The sequence below is a fragment of the Nannospalax galili genome, unplaced genomic scaffold (assembly GCF_000622305.1).
Source record: "Nannospalax galili isolate Female #2095 unplaced genomic scaffold, S.galili_v1.0 scaffold212, whole genome shotgun sequence".
In the NCBI taxonomy this organism is placed as follows: Eukaryota; Metazoa; Chordata; class Mammalia; order Rodentia; family Spalacidae; genus Nannospalax; species Nannospalax galili.
In genome coordinates, this window is record NW_008333884.1 from 3,368,521 (window position 1) to 3,391,907 (window position 23,387).

Genomic DNA, 23,387 nt, shown 5'->3' on the forward strand with positions numbered 1-23,387 from the left:
TCCCTTAAACTAACCCAATTTTTATCCATATCTCCCTTATTAAGGCTTGTTTCTATTGTTCTCTTTCAGGTACTTTCTTTTCCTTTACCTCCCTGTTTCCTTTCCATTATCCTCGTTCCTCTAGTTATGTCTGGGTACATACTCACCTGTGAGTGTTTGGTTCTAGGATCCACATATGAGAGAGAATATATGTCGATTTTTTTTCTCAGTCTGTGTTACTTCACTTAGTATAACAGTTTCTAGTTCCATCCATTTACCTGAAAGTTTCATGATTTCATCTTTCTTTACTGCTGAGTAAAACTCCATCGTATAAATAAACTACATTTTCATTATCCACTCGTCAGTTGAGGGACACTTAGGTTGCTTCCATCTCTTAGGTATTATGAAAAGAGCAGCAATTGATTGGTAAATTTATTCTTAGTTTTTATTCTTTAAAATAAATTTAAAATAATATTTTATTTATTATTTTATGTGTATGAGTATATTGCCTGCATGGATGTGAGTGCACCTATGTCATGCAGTGCTGTGGAGGTCAGAAGAGGGCATCAGATTCCCCTGGAACTGGAGTTAAGGATGGTTCGTAGCCTCCATGTGGGTGCTGGGAATCGAACCTGGGTCCTCTGCAAGAACAGTCAGTTCTCTTAACCACTGAGCCATCTCTCCAGCCCCAAGAATTTTATTATTGGGTGTATGATGTATGTAAGTGTGGAGGCTAAATGGCAAGTTTGAAGAATTGATTCTGTCCTTCTGCCACAGGCTCTGGGGATCAGACTCATGTTGCTTTGCCCACCGGGCTCTCTCTGATCCTATTTTTTAGTCTTTTTTCTTTATTATTATTTTTTTAATTATGTTACTGCTATTTTTTTTCTTTTTTTCTTTCCTCTGTTGTGGATTGATAGTTTCCTCCTATTGGTTTAGAAGTCATACATTCTGTTCTTTTTTATGGTGATTCTTAATTTTTTAAATCTGCATTTGAGTTAATGGACTTTTTAAATAGGTCAATATTGTTATCATTCCCCGAATAAAACAGGTCTTAAAGTTATCTGTGCTGGTTTTGGTTTTGGTTTTGCAGTGTTGGGGATGGTAGGCAGGCACTGTCCCACTTAAGCCACATCCCCAGGTCTACTCTCATTTTTATTTATTTATTTTTAAAAATATTTTATTTATCATTTTTATTTTAGGTGTATAAGTGTTATGCCTGCATGTAGATAAGTGCATCCGTGTCGTGCAATGCTCGAGGACAGAAGAGGCTGTCGGATCCCCTGGAACTGGAGTTACAGACAGCTGTTTAGCTGCCATGTGGGTGCTAGAATTTGAAACAGGGTCTTCTGCAAGAACAGTCAGTGTTCTTAACTGCTGAGCCATCTCACTAGTCCCAGCAGTACCTTTAATATAACAGAATTTTGTGCTCTTGGTTTTTTTAAAATATTTTATTATTTTTATTTTATGTGCATGAGTATATTGCCTGCATGTACGTGAGTGTACCCATGTCCTGCAATGCCACGGAGGTCAGAAGAGGGTGTTGGATTCCCCTGGAATTAGCGTTAAGGACGGTTTGTAGCCGCCATGTGGGTGCTGGGAATCAAACCTGGGTCCTCTGCAAGAGCAATTAGTGCTCTTAACCGCTGAGCCATCTCTCCAGCCTATGCTTTTGTTTTTTTTTAATTCTGGTAGTGGGGATAAGAGCCAGGGTCTCAAGGATATTAGAGGCACACTCTACTAATACGATAACGTGTCCCACCCATTCCTCCAGTCCTGTTTTGTTTTGTTGAGACAGGATTGCTCCTGTTTTGTTTTGAGTCAGCTTCTCTGTGTGTTGCCCAGGCTGGCCTTGAATTTGTGATGCTTTTGCCTCTGCCTCTCAGCAGCTGGAATTATAGACATGTACCATCACACTTAGGCAACAGACCTTACATTATGCAAATAATATGTCCATATACCACAAAAACACAAAGAGAAAGATAACTATAATTCTGCCTACGAATAACGTTTTGTTCATATATGCTTTCTTATCTTTTTCTATGAATATAAATGCTTCTATGATGTAAAAAACATGACTTTATATGGAACAAGATTTTTTGATACCACTTTAAATTTTACAAAGATTTCTTTCCTCTGTTGTTTTGAGACACTATGTAGCCTAGGCTGTCTTCCTGCCTCAGCCACCATGCCCAGCTATGGTCCTTGTGACATGTTACTCTGTCATTTTGTGTTGCTAAGCATACTATTGTATGGGTTTTAATAATTGAATTAATAATTAAATTATATATAGCATTTCATTATTTAAAAATTTAAATTTTTACCAGTGTCTCTTTACCTTTTCTGCAGCTTCATCTTTATACATGTATTTGATTTTTTTTTTTTTAATTATATGTGTATGAGTATATTGCCTACATGTATGTGAACGCACCTGTGTTGTGCAATGCTGCAGAGTTCAGAAGAGGGCTTTGGGTTCCCCTGGAACTGGAGTTGAGGACAGTTTATAGCTGCCGTGTGGGTGCTGGGAATCGAACCTGGGTCCTCTGCAAGAGCAGTCAGTGCTCTTAACCGCTGAGCCATCTCTCTAGTCCCTTGATTTTTTTTTTTAGAGAGAGTATTATTTTTGTTTAAAATTATGTGTAATGCTGAGCTGGTGGCACATTCCCATAATCCCAACACTGGAGACTGAGACAAGGATTGTAAGTTTGAGGCCAGCCTGGACTGTAAAAAGGTCTTTCTCATCCAAATAAATGATTGGGTAAATAAATAATAGATAAGATACATAGTATCATTGTGCAGTACAGAAGAATGCAAAGAAAGAACAAGATTGTCTAAAACTCCTTTAGGAAATCACCAGTATTATTAGTGAACATCATTCCAGGTTTCTGCATTTAGAAGTGATTTGTGAATTGCTATAAGTAATTTGATATGAGGATGATAATTTAAGTACGATTTAAAAATTTTAAAAAGTCTTTCTTTGCATTTATTTATTTATTTATTTATTTATTTAGTCTTTTTGAGACAAGGTCTCCCTATAGCCGCAGCTGGCCTGGATTCGCTAATGTGGAGACCAGGCTGGCCTCGAACTCACAGAGATCTGCCTGCCTCTGCCTCTGCCTCTGCCTCTGCCTCCTGAGTGCTGGGATTAAAGGCGTGTGCCACTTGCTTATTAAAGGCTTGCTTATTTTTATTTTATGTGTCTGAGTGTTTTGCATGCATGTGTGTAAGTGCACCCATGTTCATTGCATTGCCTATGGAGTTCAGATGTTGGATCCCCTTGAATTGGGAGTTATGAATGGTTGTGAGCTGCCATGTGAGTGCTGGGAACCAAACCCTGATCTTCTGCAAGAGCAGCCAGCGCTCTTAACCACTGAGCTATCTTTCCAACTCCCTAAACATTTTGTTTATTTTTTCTATTTTTATTTTATGAGTGTTTTGCCTGTATGTATTGTAAGTGCAACACCCACCAAAGTCAGAAGAGGGTATCAGATCCCCCTGGAACTGGAATTGCACAGTTGTTAGCTGCCATGTAGGCGCTGGGACCTGAACCTGGTTCTCTGCAAGAACAGCCAGTGCTTGTAACAGCTGAGCCATCTCTCCATCTCTTAAAATTTTTTAGAAAGCATTATTAGATGCTGGGAGTGGTGGCTCACGACTATAATCCCAGCACTTGGGAGGCAGAAGCAGGCGAATCTCTGAGTTCAAGGCCAGCCTGGTTGACATAGTGAGTTCCAGGCCAGTTGGGGCTACAGGGAGACCCTGTCTCAAAAACAAAAACGTGTGTGTGTACGTGGCAGGGTGGGGGGCAGTCAGAGAAAGCTGTTGGCGTGTTTGCACCTTCCATGTGGTTACTTGGGATTCAACTCAGGTTGTCATGCTTGACGTCAGGAGTCTTTGCCAAAACACTGAGTTATATTGCCAGCTCTAAGCATTACATTCTTATTAACAATGCACAATCTAAACCAAAGCAGTAATAATAATGATGTGAGAGTTTTCAAAATTGTACGTTACAGGCAGGCAAGATTCATCTGGGTGCAGTCTCTCAATCAAACCCAGAGCGCACAGATGTGGCTAGTTCTGTTTGCCAGCTTGTTCTGGTGATTCCCCTCTCCACCTTCTGTGGTTAAATAGGTGGCTGCCATACCCACCAGCATTTAAGTGGGATCTAGACTCCCATCCTCTTGAGCAAGTGCTTTAACCACTGGGCCATTTCTCCAGTCCTGTTTTATTGAAACAGGCGCTCGCTCTCTCTCTGTAGCTAGAATCAGACTGGAACTCCCTAGATAGTCTCAAATTTACAACAGTTCTGCCTCAGCCTCCCAAGTGCTAGGATTGTAGGCATGAGCTTCCGTCCTTGACTCTTGAAGATCTTTCCTATTTTTCTTTCAGTAGCTGAGCTCCTGAGTAACTTTTTACTTCATGTATGTCGTTTAGTGTCTTGTCTCTCACATGTACTAGATTCATCATTTTCGACATGATAAGCAATTCAGTGTAGCTCTTTTTTTCTGCTTGTTAATGTTTAATATTTTTTAGTTATTGGATGTTGTGTCAGTTACCTTTCTCGTTGGTATGACAAAATACCTGATAAAAGCAACTTAAGGAAGAGTTTATTTTGGCTCCCATGAGGGTACATTACATCATGGCACCCAGAGCATCAGACTCATGTTGTAGCCACAGACAGGAAGCCAGAAGCACTGAATGCTGGTGCTCAGCTCACTTTCTCCTTTTATTCATTCTGGGACCCCAGCACATGGAATGGTGCTGCCCATAGTTATTGGGGGGGGTTCCCCCTCTTAACGTAATCTAGACACTCCTCACAGGCATGCCCAGAGATCACTCCTAAGTGATTCTAGATTGTGTCAGGTTGACAATATTGACCATCAGATGTGTGATAGTGGTGATTTTGTCCTGCTTTTTCCTTAGCTCTTTGAGCTCCCTGCTCATCTGTCTCTTCAGAATCTCTTTTGGCCCTTGTTTTAATGAATTCAGTCTTATTTTGTGAATGGCTTTGGGAAGTATCACTTGCTCTCTTGGCTTTCTTCTAGGCCAGGTTTGTTGTCTTTTTGCCTGCCTTGTTCCTTTTCATTTCATTCATCATATGTTGAATTGTTGCCATTTCCTCTTGACTTGTACATGCTTAAAAAATATGGATGGTTCTGCCCGAATTCATGTTTGTTCTTACATTGCTGAGGCTAGGCACATCTTCTTGCCAGCCTTCCCACCTGGGACCTGTTATCTTCCTCTCCAGGTTACCACAAGTGCTCTAAGCAGTGTTTCTGTCTTCTAGGACTTGGTTGTGGGAGGGTGGAGAGCTTTGCTGGGGTTGAGTGCAGACCTTGCTGGGAAACTTCAGAGTTTCTCTTCTTTCAAAGATTCAGTTCTCTCGTGGGCTCTGCCTCAGCTACTACCTCAGCATTGTGAGTGGCATGTTGTGTTCTTGCTTACCTGCTGAGAGCCTGCATGTACCTGTATCTGATTGATCTGTGCCTGGCCTTTTTGGTAGTCATCTAGGTTTAGTCCTCTTATTTTTCAATTTTGATTTTTGAGACAGGGTCTTCTTGTAGTCCCAGCTGGCCTGGGACTCAGTATGTAGCTAGACTAGCCTCAATCTCACAGAGATTCTCTGCCTCTGGAGTGCTGGGATTAAAGGTGTGCGCCACTTCTCCTGGGCCGCTCACTTATTTTTGAGACAAGTTTTCACTACAACTTTAAGGCCTCAGAGTTTGAGACCAGTCTTATATTCTCTGTGTACCTAGCCTAAGCTGGCTTTAACCTCACAGCCCTCCTGCCTCAACCTCCTGGGTACTGAAATTACAGCCTGCACCGTCACTTCCAGCTTAATTCTTTGGAGTGACTAATTATTTGTTATTATTATTAATGTTGTTGAGACAGGGTCTTATTATGCAATCCTGACTAGCCTGGTACTAGCTATGTAGACCAGGCTGGCCTGGAGCTCAGAAAATCTGCCTCTGCCTCTGGTATTAAAAGTCTGTGCCACTATACTTGGCCTTTGTGTAATTTTTATTATGTATTTTGTCTCTTTAAAAACTATTTCCGTTATTCAAAAATTTATTTCACTATTGGCATTGTATATATATATATATATATGTGTGTGTGTGTGTGTGTGTGTGTGTGTGAGAGAGAGAGAAAGAGAGAGAGAGAGAGCTACTACATGTATACAGTGGGGCACATGCCATGGTGCACATGTAAAGCTCTGGGAACAACTTTATGGAGTTGGTTCTCTCCCGTCAGTTTTGTTTTTTGTTTTGTTTTGTTTTGCTTTGTTTGTTTTTTTTTTTTTTTTTTTTTTTGGTCTTTTTGAGACAGAGTCTCCCTGTAGCCCCAGCTGGCCTGGAACTCACTATGGAGACCAGGCTGGCCTTGAACTCACAGAGATTTGCCTGCCTCTGCCTCCCCCGGTGCTGGGACAAAAAAGGTGTGCGCCACCACACCCGGCTCTTTCTTCACCTTTACTTGGGTTCCAGGTATTGAAGTTAGGTCACCAGGCTTATTATGCAGCAGGTGCCTTTACTCACTGAACCATCTCGTCAGCCCTAATTTAATGTTTTCAAGTAAAAAAAATTTGCTCTGTGCCTGTGTGTGGTTTGAACGTGCAGTAGACACCTGATATCCCCATTTGTCGCACTCTACCTTATTCCCTTGAGAGCAAGTCTTTCACTGAACTTGGAGCTTGCTGGTTTTTTTTTTTTTTTTTTTTTCCGGAATTGAGGACCAAACTCAGGGCCTTGGCGCTTGCTAGGCAAGTGCTGTACCACTGAGCTAAATCCCCAACCCCCAAGCTTGCTGTTTTTTGGTGAGGCTGGTGGCCAGTGAGTCCCAGTGATCATCAGCCTTCTCCAGCACTGTGGTTACAAAGCACCACCACATCTGACTTTTTGCATGGGTGCTGGGAATTCAAATGCAGGACCTCTTCCTGGCACACAAGCATTCTTACTCACTGAGCTATCTCCTCAGTCCTTACTTTGTCTGTTTTTTTTTTGGGGGGGGGGGGCTTTTTGGGACAGAATCTCCCTGTAGCCCCAGCTGTCCTGGAACTCACTATGTAGGCCAGGCTGGCTTTGAACTCCCAGAGATCCGCCTGCCTCTGCTTCCCGAATGCTGGGACTGCAGGCGTGCATCACCATGCCCGGCTACTTTGTCCTTTTAAGAACTTTTTATTTATAGGCCCTGGAGAGATGGCTCAGCAGTTAAGAGCACTGCCTGCTCTTGCAAGATTCAGTTTCCAATACCCATATGGTTGCCAACAAATGTCCATAACTCCAGTCCCAAGGGACACCCTCTTCTGACCTCTGCAGGCATTGTATTACATACACATCCACTTACATACATGTAGGCAATAAACTATATACATAATAAATAAGTTTTATATAGCTGCTCTTTGTAAATCAGACATATTAACTCTGGGGTCTCTTTTACATATTTTACCCTATTGTATCTTAGTCTGTTTATGTATGGTATTTTCTGACGTAGAAATACAGAATTTTTCAAAAAAAGTCCATTTTCCCCTTTATGGCCCATGGATTTTATATCTTGCTAAAGAAGCTTCTTGACTAAATTCTAAGACCATTTTTTAGTTCTTGGGGCATTTCCGTGAACTTTTAAAATAGTCTCGTTTACATGAGGTTTATTTTTACATAAGGCATGAGGAAGGATCTTAGTTTCTTATTCAGATGGTGGCTTGCAGGCACCAGAGGGAATGTTAGGGTTATTCTGAGTGTGATGGGAGTCCTGGGGTCTTGACCAGGAGAGTTCTAAGAGTTTTTAAATTTCATTTTGTTTTGTCTTGTTTTTTAGAGTCCCATGTAGCCCAGGCTGGGCTCTGACTTGCTGTGTAGCCAAGAAGAACCTTAAGTTTCTGATCCTGCCTCTACCTCATGAGTGCTAGAATTATGTAAGCCTGTGCCTGGGGATCGAACCTAGAGCTTTGTGTATGACTTCATCCTCAGCCCTTAGTTCTAAATGTTTTTACCTTTTTTTAAAAAAATATTTTATTATTTTATGCGTATACATGTATTGCCTGCATGTAGGTAAGTGTATCCGTATCGTGCAATGCCCGTGGAGGACAGAAGAGGTTTGTCAGATCCCCTGGAACTAGAGTTACAGACAGTTAGCTGCCATGTGGGTGCTGGGATTTGAACCCGAGTCTTCTGAAAGAACAACCAGTGTTCTTAACCACTGAGCCATCTCTCCAGCCCAACTTTTTTTTTATTTCCAGTGCTAGGGATTTAACCTAGGGCCTCGCACATTATAGACAAGCGCTCTAGCACTGAGCTATATATCCTCAGCTGTGTTGTAAACTTTTAAGTTTTTTTTAAAAAAATTGCTCTGATAGGGCTGGGGATGTGGCTCAGTTGGTAAAGTGCTTGCTTAGCATGCATGAAGCCATGCATTCTATCTCAATACCACATAAAATTAGGCGTGGTGGGGTACACTTACAATCCCAGCACTTGGGAGGTTGGGGCAGGAGGATCAGAAGTTCAGTCATCCTCCGCTACAAAGTAAATATGAAGCCAGCCTGAGCTGTGTTGAGATTCTAAAACCCAAAAATAAAACAATAAGAAATTAATCTGATAGCTGTATGTAAAATTGATAGTTGGTAGCAAAAGCAAATTTAAAGAGACTGGTATTTCCTGAATTTGCTGTCTTTCCTCAATCTGATTCTGTTCATGTACCACTGCCATGTGCCAGTTTTTGTTTTGACTCTTTTTTTGGGGGGGGGGGGTGAGACAGGGTCTCCCTGTTGCCCAAGCTGTCCTGGAACTCACTATGTAGACCAGGCTGGCCTTGAACTCACAGAGATTCGCCTGCCTCTGCTTCCCGAGTGCTGGGATTAAAGGCACCACCATGCCCGGCATGTTTTGACTCTTTGATAACAACATATACAGTTTGTTTAAAAGTATTTTTTAACATTTTTATAGCATTGAACGGTCATTACCACAATTAATTTTAGAACATTTTATTACCCCATAAAGAAATCCTTCCTGCACTGCTGGGCGTGGTGGTGCATGCCTTTAATCCCAGCACTCAAGAGGCAGAGGCAGGCGGATCTCTGAGAGCAAGGCTAGTCTAGTCTACATAGCAAGTTCCAGGTCAGCTGGGACTACAGGGAGACCCTGTCTCTGGAGGGAGAGAGGGAGGGGGGGAGGGAGGGAGAGAGGGAGGGAGGGAAGGAACCCTGCACCCTTTACTTGGTCCTCAATGACATTTCTCTCTTATTTAGCATAGTGTTTTCAGGGCCAGGTTGTAACCCGTGTCCGTGTGTCACTACTTCATTCCTCTGTGTGGCTGTAGTAGTCTATGGTATAGATAGATCACATTTTGCTTACCCATTTTTCTTTTGTGTTACTGGCGATTGAACCTAGGGCCTTACACATGCTAGACTGGAGCTCTACCGCTGAACTACAGCCCTAGCCGTCTTTTCTACCTTTTATTTTGAGACAGGGTTGCATTAAGTTGCTGAGGCTGGCCTTGAATTTGACATCCTCCTGCCTCAACCTCCCAAGTACCTGGGATTACAGGCCTAAGCCCTCAGGCCCAGCACATTTTGCTTATCTGTTCTTCAGTTTGTGGGTTGTTTCCATCTTTTTGCTATTTTGAATAATGCACTGAAGATTTGTGTACAAGTTTTTATATGGACACACATTTCCATTTCTAAAACAGTTGGCCCTTTCTGTATGTTCTTAATCCATGTTTTCATCAAATGACTAATCTGAAATATTCAGGGAAAATTGTGTATCTATATTGAACATGTACAGACATTTTCTTGTCCTTATATTATATAACAAGTATTTGCAAAGCACTTACATTATATTGTGTAGTAAGTAATCTAGAGATGATTTAATACAAAAGGATGTGCATCAGTTAAATGTAAATACTATATGAATATCTATAGCTTCTCTTATTCCAGGGTGTCCTGGAACCATTCCTCCATGGATTCCAGGGGATGGATATATCCAGGAAAGGAGTTGCTAGATCAGATGCTGACTCTAACGTGATTTAACTATGTTTGTTTTGAGGCAGGGTCTCCCTGCAGTCCCAGGTGGCCTGATCTTACAGACCTGCCTGCTTCTGCCTCCTGAGTGCTGGAATTAAAGGCATATGCCACTACACCCAGTTGTGATTTAACTTCTTAAGGAATTATCAGACTGTTTTCTCAAATAGCTATTCCAGTTTACTGTCTTGGCAGCAAGGACTGAGTGGAGGTTCTGAACACCTTCACAACCCTTAAAATTATGAGCCACGCTAGGGCTGGAGAGATGGCTCAGTGGTTAAGAACACTGGTTGTTCTTGCAGAAGACCCAGGTTCGAATGCCAGCACCCACATGGCAGCTAACAACTGTCTGTAACTCCACTTCCAGGGGGATCCGACAGCCTCTTCTGTCGTACGCTGGCATTGCACGACACGGGTGCACTTACATGCACGCAATACGCACATACACATAAAAATAATGAATAAAATATGTATTTTTTTTAAATTTTGAGCCACAGAACAATCATCTGGAGATGATTTTAGTGCTTTGAGCAGTTTCTGTGTTTTTTTCTTCCATATGGATTGTATTTTCTAGACAGTTGTATTATCTCTTTATTGTAATATTTTTGTCATTTGTTTCTCTGAATTTTTTTTTACAAAATGTTTTCATTTAAAATTTTTTTTTTACATTTTTTATTTTGGGGTGTTGTATGTGGGCACATGTGCCATAATTTTTTTATTACTATTGGGAGGAGGGCATGTGTGCCACAGTTTCTGTATGGAAGTCACAGAAGAGCTTTCTCCAGTCAGTTCTCTCCTTTCCCTGTGGCTTCCAGAGATCAAACTCGGGTTGTGAGTATCTGGTTACAGAGGACCTGGGTTCAATCCCCAGCACCCACATGGTGGCTAACAACTGTCTGTAACTTCAGTTCCAGGGGATCCAACATCTTCTTCTGATCTCTGTGGCTCAGCTTGCCCTCATACCTTGGTTTTTAATGGTCCTAAATCATCTAGCACATTGGTGTCAGCAGGTACCTTCTTTATACCTGGATAGTAATGCAGTGCCTTTAGTTTGACTGCTCAACATGAGTTTATCTTGTGAAGTACATGTACTTTATCATGTTCAGGACTTTTTTTCTTAAGTCTTTATATTGCTCAGGGTTTTATAGGAATGGCTCTTTGAATTTTTTAAAAAGCTTTTACTGCAGCTTGATATAATCATATTATTTTTAATCCTTTAATATTATAAATTATTTTAACAGATTAATATTGAACTATTCTTTCATTCTTACATAATAAATCCTGCCTTAAAAGTAATCCTCTTAGCTTCCTTTCTCTTTTTTCAAGTCTGTTTTATATTTTGAATGATTTTGAACATTTATAAAAGTAGACAGAACATGCAGTGAAATTATGAGTGCCCTTACAGCCCAGTTTTTGGACTCGGAGTATCACCTGATGTCCTGTCTTGGTCTGTCTGTATCCTTCTCCCATCTACTGTTATTTTGAAGTATCAGATACATTATTTCATCCAGAAATTTTTTTTCAATCTTTTTGAAACAGGGTTTCTCTATAGCCCCAGCTGGCCTGGTACTCACTGTATAAACCAGATTGCTTTGAGCTCACAGAGATCCGCCTGTCTCTGCATCCCGAGTGCTTTAATAGACTTGAGCCACCATGCCCATCTCCAGAAATATTTAGGGGTTTTTTTGTTTGTTTGTTTTGTTTGTTTGTTTTTTAAATGATAACTCTCTTTAAGGGCTGCAGGACTAGCTCAGTGGTTAAGAGCAGGCATTGCTCTTGCAGAGGACCTGAGTTCGATTCCCAGCATCCACACCAGATGGCTCACAACTGCCTGTAACTTTTATCTTAAGGGGAAAGCACCCTCTTGTGGTATCTGAGGGCACCTCCACTCATGCACCATGGCACATAGATACAGTAATAGAAGACCCCCAATATTGACCTCTGTTTTCTATACATACACATTTACATACACACCAACATGAACATGTACTCACGCTACACACCATACACACAAAATAAGTACCATTTACATCTAAAGTAAATATCCACTCAGTGTTCAGTTTCCAACTACTCATATGTAGATGGATGTAGAAATATTTATATAGGTGTCTATGTCTGTATTTGTATATATATTCCTATCTGAAATCAGGACCCAAAGTTCACAAAACAGTGGACTGATGACCTTTCAGTCTTTTAACATCCCTGTGTTCCGCCTCTATCTTTTTCCCCCTCAGTTTTTCTAAGATACCAAATCGTTTGTCTCTAATCCTCACAGTTTGTCAGTAGCCTCTGTTTTGCTGATGATTAAAGAATTTTAACATGTTCCGGTCATTGTGTTCTCTTAATTTACCATTGCATTCATTTTGGTAATATTTAAGATGTATGTTGTGCTGGACAGCTTCAGTTGTCAACTTGGCACACCTGGGAAGAGGAACCCTCAACTTGGAGATTTCCTCTATTGGGTTGGCCTGTGGGCATATCTGTGAGGCACTGTTACTCCTGGGCAGCTGGTCCTAGGTTATACAAGTAGCTGAGCACGGGCCAGAGAACTAAGTGTTCTTCTTTTTTTTTTTTTTTAACATTTTATTTTATGTGTGAGTGTTAGGCCTGCATGTAGGTAAGTGCACCCGTGTCGTGCAATGCCCACAGAGGACAGAGAGGCTATCAGATCCCCTGCAACTGGAGTTACGGACAGTTGTTAGCCGCCATGTGGGTGCTGGGCTTCGAACCCGGGTCTTCTGTAAGAACAGTCAGTGTTCTTAACCACTGAGCCATCTCTCCAGCCCCCAAAACTAAGTATTCTGAAGGAACAAAATCATGTTAGTAATAGAGTAGGACAAATCAAATTTGATCCAAATAAGAGACTAAGGCGGTGTATCTTAAAGTGCTGTTTGCTGTAGCTCAGTGATAGAGCACTTGCCTAGCATGAATAAGTCCCTGGTTCTATTCCAATTTTGAGATAAGAGCTAAAAGTGCATATTTGATGAACAGAAAGAGGAGCACATGTAATCTTTGCAACAGGAGGAAGCATGGCATGTGCCAGGAACCAAAATAAGCTGGGCTAGAGGGCAGCGAGCTTGAGGGTGCCGAGTTGAGGTAGCACAGCAGAGCCAGATCATACAATGCCTTGTAAGCCATGTCTAAGGTTTGTGCTTAGGAAGTTAATGAAAGCTTTTGATCTGTTAAAAATGGGTCAAAGGTCTGTAAGTTTTTAAAGATACATAACAATAGCTGAAAATATTTTGATTTGTGTGTGTGTGTGTGCGCGTGCGTGCACCTGTACACGCATAAGCAGAGGTCAGCCTCTGGTGTTGCTCCTCAGGTACCATCAACTTTTGAGACAAACTCTTTCGTTGTGCTGGCATGTGCTGTTTTGGCAAGGCTGACTGTCAGCAAAGCCCAGGGATCCTCCTGTCTCCCCAGTACTGGGATTACAATACAAGCATGTGCTGCCACAACGAACTTTGGATGTGGACACTAGGGATCATGCTCAGGTCCTCATGCTTGCACAGTCACTTCCCTGACTAAGCTATTTCTCTAACCCCCAGTAATTAAATTTTTAAGGAATATCTACTGTTGGGGGCTGGAGAGATGGCTTAGTGGTTAAGAACACTGGCTGTTCTTGCAGAAGACCGTTTCAAATCCCAGCACCCACACGGCAGCTAACAACTGTCCGTAACTCCAGTTCCAGGGTATCTGACAGCCTGTTCTGTGTTCCACAGGCATTGCACGATACAGTGCCTTTACCTACATGCAGGCGTAACACTCATACACATAAAATAAAAATAATAAATAAAATCTTAAAAAAAAAAAAAAATCTGTCATGGGCCAGGCGTGGTGATGCATGCCTATAGTCCCAGCACTCAGGAGGCAGAGGCAGGCAGATTTCTGTTAATTCAAGGCCAGCCTGGTCTACATAGTGAGTTCCAGGACAGCTGGGGCTACAGGGAGACCCTGTCTCAAAAAGACAAAAAAAAAAAAAAAAAAAAAAAACTGTCGTAATTGCTTTTTACTGGGAAAAAATAACTGTTTAGGTAAGTATATGCTTCTGAAAACAGATCATTTGTTTATGCCACATAATCTTGTGTTCAGTAATCTGAATTCTTGTATCAATGACTTCATGGAGATAATAGTATGTAGCAAGGTGTGCCATTTTAATTAAGGGACTAGATAGGAAATGAATACCCTATAATCATAAAAATTTGGTAATGATATGGTGAAAGATTAAGGGAATAATTACATAGGAATTAGTATATTTCTCAAGTTATTCAGGAATGCAAAAATAACTGATAGAGGAGATAGTTTTATGAAAAGAGTCATCAAAGACCGACTAAATAGCTTGTCATCTGAAAGGCTTCAGAATTATTTATTCTAATTTGTTTTTATTTGCCTTTGTAGGAGAGTAGTTATTTTGATGGACTTGGAAGTTTTGAAATCAGCTGAATCGGTTGGAGTAAAGATTGGCAATCCAGTGCCCTATAACGAAGGTAAAATCCTCTTGACGTGTTATAGACTTCAATTGGAAGCTGCTTTATAAATCCATAACTCTACCTTTTGAATTCACTTTGAGGTGGTAGTCATATTGAAACAGTGATGGGTGGGGGGTCTAGCAACCAGGTTATTCTGTCAGCTGCTTTTAATACTGAGGAAATGATCTATGAATAAAGAGGGAGAACGGTAGGAAAGAATGTAATGGTCACTCTTTGTAAGAGTTGGCTGAAATAAGTACCTACGATTTCTACCATACGTAGAATACCAGGGAGAGATGGGCTTTCTTTTGTGTGGCCTGTGATGCATGCACATGTACCTGTTTGAGTGTGCGTGTGTGTGCATTTGGAGGCTAGAGACCAAAGTTGTGCGTCTTCCCCTATTGCTCTCCACCTTATTTTTTGAGAAAGGTTCTCTCACTGAGCCTTGAGCTCACTAAATCTGGGAGCCCCAGAGATCCAAACCTTGGTTCTTGGGCTTGCAGGGAGGGACTTTACTGACTGAGCCATCTCCTCTGCCCCAAGAAATGTGTTTTCTTAAGATTTGTCTTAAGCATATTTATGGAGTTTTGTTGCTGTTTTTGTTGTTGTTTTAGCCCATGATGGCCTTGATCTCAGTTTTTCTGGGCTCAGCCTTCTGAGTGCTGGGATTACAGATGTACACCACCACACTTGGCTCGTATTTATCATTTTAGTATCGTTATCATCATCATTTTGAGACAGTCTCATGTAGCCAAAGCTGTGCGCAAACTTTGTAGCTGGAGATGACCTTGCCACCTGATCTTCTTGCTTCCACTCCCAGGTGTACCAATGTTTCTTTCTCAGGCAAAAGTACTAATTTTATTTTCTGTGGAATATATAGAACAACATAGTGAAATTTTTAAAGAATCTATTATTTTAGACAAGAGAGACAATTGAAGTTCTAGAGCAAGACAAAAAGTGAATTCACTGACTCCATAAAAAGAGAAAGCCTGCCTGCCCCTCCACCAGGCCAAATAAAATAAAAAACAAAGAGGAAAAAGATTGCATAAATGGATTGGAGTAATTCATAATGAATATTTGATTACATTGAAATAAATTGTATACTAAAAATAAGAAAGTATTTAAACTAGGTTAAAATATTTACAACAGATAGGATTGACCAAGAGTTAAATTTTTTTTTTTTAACTTACTGAATTTCATCAAGGAAAAATTTTCTAGTAGCAAAACAGACATTAAGAATAGACTGTTGGGGATTGGAGAGGTGGCGGTTAAGAGCACTGGCTACTCTTGCAGAGGACTTGGGTTAAAATCCCAGCACTCATGTGCAAACGTGTTGTGCAATGCCCGTGGAGGGCAGAAGAGGGCATTGAATTCCCCTAGAACTGATGTTATCAGCAGCTGTTAGCCACCATGTGAATGCCATTGCTTTTAACCACTGAGCTATCTCTCCAGCCCCATAATTTTTTTTTTTTTTAAGAATACACTGTTGTAGCTGGGCATAGTGGTTCCCACCTTTAATTTCAGCACTTGGGAGGCAGAGGCAGGAGTATCTCTGTGAGATCAAGGCCAGCTGGGGCTACAGGGAGACCCTGTCTCAAAAAGACAAAAAAAGAAAAGAGCTGGGTATGGTGGCTCATGCTTGTAATCCTAGCACTCTGAAGGCTGAGGTGGGAGTGTTTGAGGCCAACTTGACTTCATAGTGAATTTGAGGCCAGCCTGTGCTACAGAGTGAGACTATCTTGAACCTTTCTCTTCCTCAAAAAATTTTAATTGTGAATTTGAACATTTTCATGTATTTGATTTTGTGTGTGAGAGAGACAGAGACAGAGACAGAGAGAGAACAGATGCATGTATACCACAATATGCATGAGGCAATCAGAGAACAATTTTCCAGAACCACTTCTCTCTTGTCATCTTGTGTGGTCCAGGGGTCAAACTCTACCCACTGAGCCAGCTCTTGGCTTTAATCATGATTTGTTTTATTTTTCGTATTTTGGCTTGTTGAAACAGGGTCTCACTCTAGCCCAGTCTCACCTGGAACTCTCTGCCCCTTACCTCTTCCTGGGGTGCTGGGATCACAGGGGTAAGCCGTTACACCCAGCCAGTAGACTCCTTTCAGATTGAATAAATTTACTTCTTGTTTGCCAAAATTTTTTTCAGAAATGGTGAATTTTGTCAATGTTTTTTCTGTATATTGATAATCGTGTGGCTGTCCATTTTTTGGTTAGTTAATATGGTGAATTATAATGATTGATTTTTGAATACTAAACCAACCTGGGATTTCTGGAATAAGTCTGGATTTTATGGTGTATTATCCTTTTTATATCTGTTTGGATTTGCTTTGCTAAGTCTACTTGACTTTGTCCATGAGTGATTTTAGTCTATAGTTTTCTTGTCATGTCAGTTTGGTTTTAGAATCTGAGTAATCCTGACCTCATAGGATGAATTGGGAGATGTTCATTTGTAAATTACCTAGAAGAGTTTATGTAGAAAGTACTACCCTTGCCAGGCATTGTAGCGCACACCTTTAACCCCAGCACTTGGGAGGCACAGGCAGGTGAATCTCTGTGAGTTCAAGGCCAGCCTGATCTACATAGCGAGTTTCAAACCAGCTGGGCCTACAGGGAGACCCTGTCTTAATTATAATTTTTTTTTAAAAAAAGAAAGTGCTACTCTTTCCTTAAGTATTTTATGTAGTTAAATTCACTGATGTATCTGGGCTTCCCCCCGCCCCCTTTTTTTAGCAGTGTATCAAGGTCTCATTATGGAGCCCAGGCTAGCCTGGAACTCACTATGAAGCTCAGGACTTCCTTGGACTTGTGATCCTTCTGCCTCAGCCACCACATGTGGTACATAGCTTGGCTCATACAGCAGATTCCGATATGTACTAATTTTTATTCAAACCCTTGTCATTTCTCTTGACATCGTATCGTTTTTTTACAAGTGTATTTATTCCTTTGTGGTCAAAGAACACATATGTGTTTCAAATTCTGTTGAATTTAGAGTCTTATTTTTATGTCTTAGATTATGATACTTTTTAATAAACTATGTGTACATTAGGAAAGAGTGGAATTCTGCAGTCCTCTAAAATGTCAGGACAAGTGAGTGTGAGTAATAGTTCAAGTTTTTGTTTTGTTTTGGTTTTTTTTTTTTGAGACAGGGTCTCCCTGTAGCCCTAGCTGACCTGAAACTCACTATGTAGACCAGACTGACCTTGAACTCACAGAGATCTTCCTGCCTCTGCCTCTGAGTGCTGGGCTTAATTGCTGTATTTTAGATTCTTCACTGATTTTCTGTTTACTTGTTCTGTCAGTTGAGAGGAATATTGGAGCCTCTGACTATACTGACTGTAATTGTAAGTTTTTCTGTTTCTCTTGTGATTCTATTAGCATTCTTGCTTCCTCCATTTTAAAGCTCAGTTCAGAAATATATAACCATTTAGAATTACAATGTTCTTTTGATGAATTGACTCCTTTGTCATTATGAAATGACTTTCTTTACCCCTGGTGAAATTCTGTTTTGGAGGCTACTTTGATAGTAATATGGCCACTTCACCTTTTCCAAATTAGTATTATCTTGGTATGTCTTTTCCCATAGGTTTTTTTTTTAAATATATTTATGTTTTTAGCACAAGTTTGTGTTAAATTTGATTTTAAAACTGTATATAGGTGTACCTTGATTTTTTTTTTTTTTGCTCTAACTTGATGATTTCTCCTTTTTAAAATTTATTTTTATGTGTTAGGAGTGTTCTGCCTCCCTCACGTATGTGAGCATACTACATGCATGTAGTGAGCATGGAGGCTAGAAGAGGGCATTGGATCCCAGAAACTGGATTTTTGGATGGTTATTATCTGTCACGTAGGTGCTGGTAATCAAACCCAAGGCCTCTGCAAAAGCAGCCAGTGCATTTAACCAGTGAGCCATTTCCAGCCCTTTAAAATTTTTTTTTTCAGACAGGGTCTCTCTGTTGCCCCAGTTGGCTTAGAACTCACTACGTAGACCAGACTGGCTTCAGTTTCACAGAGATCTGCCTGTCTCTTGAGTGCTGGGATTAAAGGTGTGTGTCTGCACACCCAGCTGTGATTTCTTTTTATCCTTCTGGTGCAACTCTGCAAATGAACCAACCATGAACACTGATCCCATACTCCACTCGGCTTACATGGAATTAGGTTCTCTCTTCTCTTTGTATTTATTATTATTTATTTATTTATTTATTATTTATCTTTTGTGAAACAGAGGCTTGCCTTGCAGCCCAGGTAATCCTGAAACTCATGTATTTCTGTCTCCTAAATGCTGGGATTACAGCTATGTGCCACAAGCTTCTTTTCTTTTTTCTTTTTTAAAATCTTTTTAAACAGAATATCAGATTGGTTTGTAGTAATAAAGTTTTGTTAAGATGATAGTTAGGTATGAGAATTGCTGTAAATTTCTGGCAAGCCATAGTAAGTCCTAGGACTGGAGACATGGCTCAGAAGTTAAGAGCACTAGTTGTTCTTCAGCACCCACATGGTGGCTAACAACCATCCTTAACTCCAGCTCCAGCCCCAGGGGATCAGATGCCCTCTTCTGGCTTCTATGGGCTCTGCACAACATGGGTGCACTTATATACATGCAGACAAGACACTCATACACATAAAATAAAAATAAATAAATAAGGGGCTGGAGAGATGGCTCAGCAGTTAAGAACACTGGTTGTTCTTGCAGAAGACCCAGGTTCAAATCCCAGCACCCACATGGCAGCTAACAACTGTCCGTAACTCCAGTCCCAGGGCATCCGACAGACTTCTGACCTCTGCTGGCATTACATGCACGGGTGCACTTACCTACACGCAGGCAATACATGTATACACATAAAATGAAAATAATAAATAAAAAGCTTTTAAAAAAATTTTTTTTTTTTCTTTTTGGTCTTTTTGAGACAGGGTAGTTCCAGCTGTCCTGGAACTCACTATGTAGACCAGGCTGGCCTTGAACTCACAAAAAATAAAGTATTTATTTTATTTTATTTTTTTTTGCATGTATGCGTGTATTGCCTGCATGTAGGGAAGTGCACTTGTGTTGTGCAATGCCCACGGAGGTCAGAAGAGGCTGTCAGATCCCCTGGGACTGGAGTTATGGACAGTTGTTAACTGCTATGTGGGTGCTGGGATTCGAACCCGGGTCTTCTGCAAGAGCAACCAGTGTTCTTAACTGCTGAGCCATCTCTCCAGCCCCCCCTCCCCCTTTTTTCGGTCTTTTTGAGGCAGGGTCTCCCTGGAGCCCCAGCTGACCTGAAACTCACTGTGTAGACCAAGCTGGCCTTGAACTCATGTGTATATGTTGGGGGGAGGGGTATGTGCACCCACATGCCGATGCCCATAAAAGCCAAAGGCATTGGATTCCCCCAGGAGTTGTTACAGGCTGTTGTGAGCTGCCCAACATGGGTGTTGGGAATAGGACTCAGGTCCTCTGGAAGAGCAGTGTTTGCTCTTAACTGCTGAGCCACCTCTCCAACCCTTCTTATTAATTTCTTTATTTTGGATTTATTTTGGGTATTGTGTAGTTATTCCATAGTTTTAGCCAGCCCTTTACTGTTGGACCCTTAAGAGTTGTTTTCATGCTTTTGCTATTAAATGTGTACATTGTCCTGGGTTTGATCCCCAGCACTGCAAAAAAGAAACAATGTGCTGCAATGAATTTTTTACATATATGCCAGCATATGGCAGAGTGGGTTTGTTTGCCAGATGTGATTGCTGGGTCAGATGGTGAACCTGCCTGTGGTTGGCAGATAGAGTTTTCTCCATGTCCAATAGTGTCATTTTGCATTCCCACCATCAGTGCTTGAAAATAACTGGTTTCTTTACAGCCATGCCAATGGAGTATGCTAATTCCTGAATTTTTATGAGTTTGGTAGCGGAAAAGCAGTATCATGGTATAGGTTTTAATTTGTCAGCATCCTTTTAAATGTTGAAGAGCCCCTTTGCTTTCACTTGGTTTTGGTTTTGGTCTTTGGTCTCTGAACTAGCTGTTCTTTTGTTGGCCCTTTTTCTTTTGGGTTGCTTGTTTTTTTCCTCTCAATTTCTATGTTGGGAGCTTTGTCCTTTGTCTTGGATATGAATTGTAGATTCTTTTTTATTTGCTTATGGCGTTTTTGTGTTTTGTTTTGCTATATGATAGGTTTGAGAGAGGATTTTACTAATAAAATGGCTTCAGCTGTCCTAGAACTTACTGTGTAGCCAAGACTTGCCTCAAACTCACAGCAATCCTCCTGATTTAGCTTCTTGAGTGCTGGGATTACAAGCATGAGCCATCATACCTATCTTAACAAAACTTTATTACTACAAACCAATCTCATATTCTAGTTTAATAATTTAAAACTTCAAAGGCCACCATGATGGTACAAACCTGTATCCCAACACTGAGTCAAAGCACAATGATAAAACCCAGAAACCAAAACTGGGCATGACACCCATCTTATAATCTCAGCTCTCAGAGATGAGGCAGAAGGATGAGGTCCTTCAAGGTCATCCGTGACTCCATTCCAAGTTTGAGGCCAGCCTGGGCTACATGAGAACTTGTCTTCCCCCCAAAAAAGAAAAATTAAAATGAGCGTATTGGTTATCATACTGTTTTATTTTATTAAGTAGTTGCATCTGACACTATTTAGGAGCAAGTATTTGCCACAAAGATGGAGATGAAAGGTTGACAGGTACTTTTGCTTGGGGTTAGAAAAGAGCTGTAGGAAAAGTTTTTTGTCTCTGTGTGGTTTCACTGGCCCTTTCCCTTTTTTAGCTTCTGTTAGAGCTCAAAGGGATGGAAAAAGAATTTGCTATTCAGGATTATTTCCCATTGAATTTCATTGTTACCAGATCAGTAACATTGTTACTTGGGCCATCCTGGAAAGTCTTGGTTAGCATGACTATTACAGCACAGTGTTTTTCACCACAGGAATAGCCTTCCAATTTTCTTGGAAAGTAAGGAAACTGTTAGTAGAGAAAGAACTCATTAGAGTTATGTCCTCCAGAACTTTTTACATATCAGATGACCAGTACCATCAGTTGAATAAATTTAGCCTAGATAGATAGGAATTCCAGGATATGCATTGGAATGCAGATGGGCATTAATTATACTACTACTGCCACATTGAGAAGATGCAAAGTATCCAAGTGTGAGCAGTAAAACTGCAAACATAGCTCATGCTGCATATCCTGCTGAATTGGGTGGTTTCAAATCTTTCATACTTAGCACTGCTCTTGTCAGTGTATGAGGGTATGAATTGTGTTTATCTGTACTATTGATAATCATGGTTTGCTTAGACTTAAATGTGTTACACAATGCTCAGTTTATTAGCATTACTTGTTTTTATTAGTTGGAATTCTTTTCAGCATGATTCTGGCCACTATGTCCAGGTCACTCTATTTGTTGTTGTTGTTTGAAAGCACTTGCTTTGGGAAGTTGGTACATTTTGTTACTTTGTATACCCCATTGTATACAAGCTAATTTCTCACTGCCCGCAGCTCACTTGCTGTAATAGATAATAAAAAATGATAAATCTGAGTACAAGTTACCTGAGGAATTGGGTCTGCTGCTTGATCTTGTTTCCCTCCTGGCTCAGAACCAACGTGCAGCCTGCACAGTGCTGGAGTCCAAGAATTATGTTGTTCTGTCTTACACCGGAATGGGTTGCTGTGCAAGTGGCACAAACAGATTATCATAAACTGAGTCTGCATTATTGTTTTGCAATTTAATTTGACTTTTCAAAGGGCTTTTCCTTAGCTATAGATTGATTTATTTCAGGTCTTATAGGCAGCTGGTATGTTGCAGTACGGTAATTGCAGGGCAATGCTGCTATGTAGAATGTACCTGATTTCTTGCTGTTCATTTGGTTCAGGGCTGTCTCTTGTCTCTTGTACCAGATTTGCAAGAGGTAAGGGTTACTTGATTAAGTAGATTAGTAGCTTTTCCTAATTACTATATTTTATGTCCTTTATAATTAGAGTTACTGCTGCCAGAATTTGCTGTTTACAATTAAAAATTAACTGCATGGTGATGGTGATGAAGTACGTGGACCTAGCCTGAATTCTCTCTTCCCAGCTGTGTTCAGGGGTACAGTGCTATCTGCCTAGTGCTGACAGTTCCTGGAATACTGTGCTTAACCCCTCTACCTGGTCCATAGCAAACACTCAGAAAACCACTAGAAGTTGTTAGAAAAATACAAAGAGGTGGGGGGGGGGAGTTAGAAGGAGGAAGAGGCGTTAGGAGGAGGAGTTAGTTGTTGGAGTTGTTGTTGTTGTTACTTTTATTACTGTTGAGACAAGGTCTCATGCATCCCAGGCTGGATTCACACTCATTATGTAGCTGAGGGGATCACCTTGAATTTCTGATCTTCCTACTTCTGCCTCCCAAGTGCCAGGATTATAGGCATGAGCCATCATGTGCAATTACGTACTGCTGGGGATGGAGCCCAGGGCTTCATGCATGTTGCAGAAGCATTCTACAAACTGAGCTACATCCCCAGCCTCAAATATTAATTGGAGGCTTGCTAGTTATATACCACACTTCAGTGAATCTAAAATTATCATTATATTATGTTAGTAAAAATTATAACAATTTTAACTCATGTAAAAGTGTACATATTAGAATGAATATATGTTATGCTTTTAAAAATTGTGGTGCAATAAACTGGGTGTGGTGGTGCATGCCTTTTATCCCAGCACTCAGGAGGCAAAGGCAGGCCGATCTCTACGAGTTTGAGGCCAGCCTGGTCTACATAGTGAGTTCCAGGCCAGCTGGGGCTACAGGGAGACTCTCTCTCAGAAAGTAAATCTCTCTCTCTCTCTCACACACACACACACACACACTCTCTCTATATATATATATATGAGAGTTCATTAAATTGGGAGGGGAGCAGTGGGGAGAAGGGAATATATCTAAATGCCATCAAACTA

At 40.8% G+C, this 23,387-nt stretch overlaps 1 protein-coding gene across 2 annotated transcripts in view; it reads left to right on the forward strand.

Annotated features, from left to right (window-relative positions):
* Rpa1 (replication protein A1) overlaps positions 1 to 23,387 on the forward strand; it is a 78,786-nt gene that overhangs the window by 29,635 nt on the left and 25,764 nt on the right. For both annotated transcript variants that reach the window (XM_008828791.3, XM_029561447.1), the window contains exon 5: positions 14,390 to 14,478. In XM_008828791.3, coding sequence (XP_008827013.1) covers positions 14,390 to 14,478 — 89 coding nt within the window. The remainder of the gene's footprint in view (positions 1 to 14,389; positions 14,479 to 23,387) is intronic.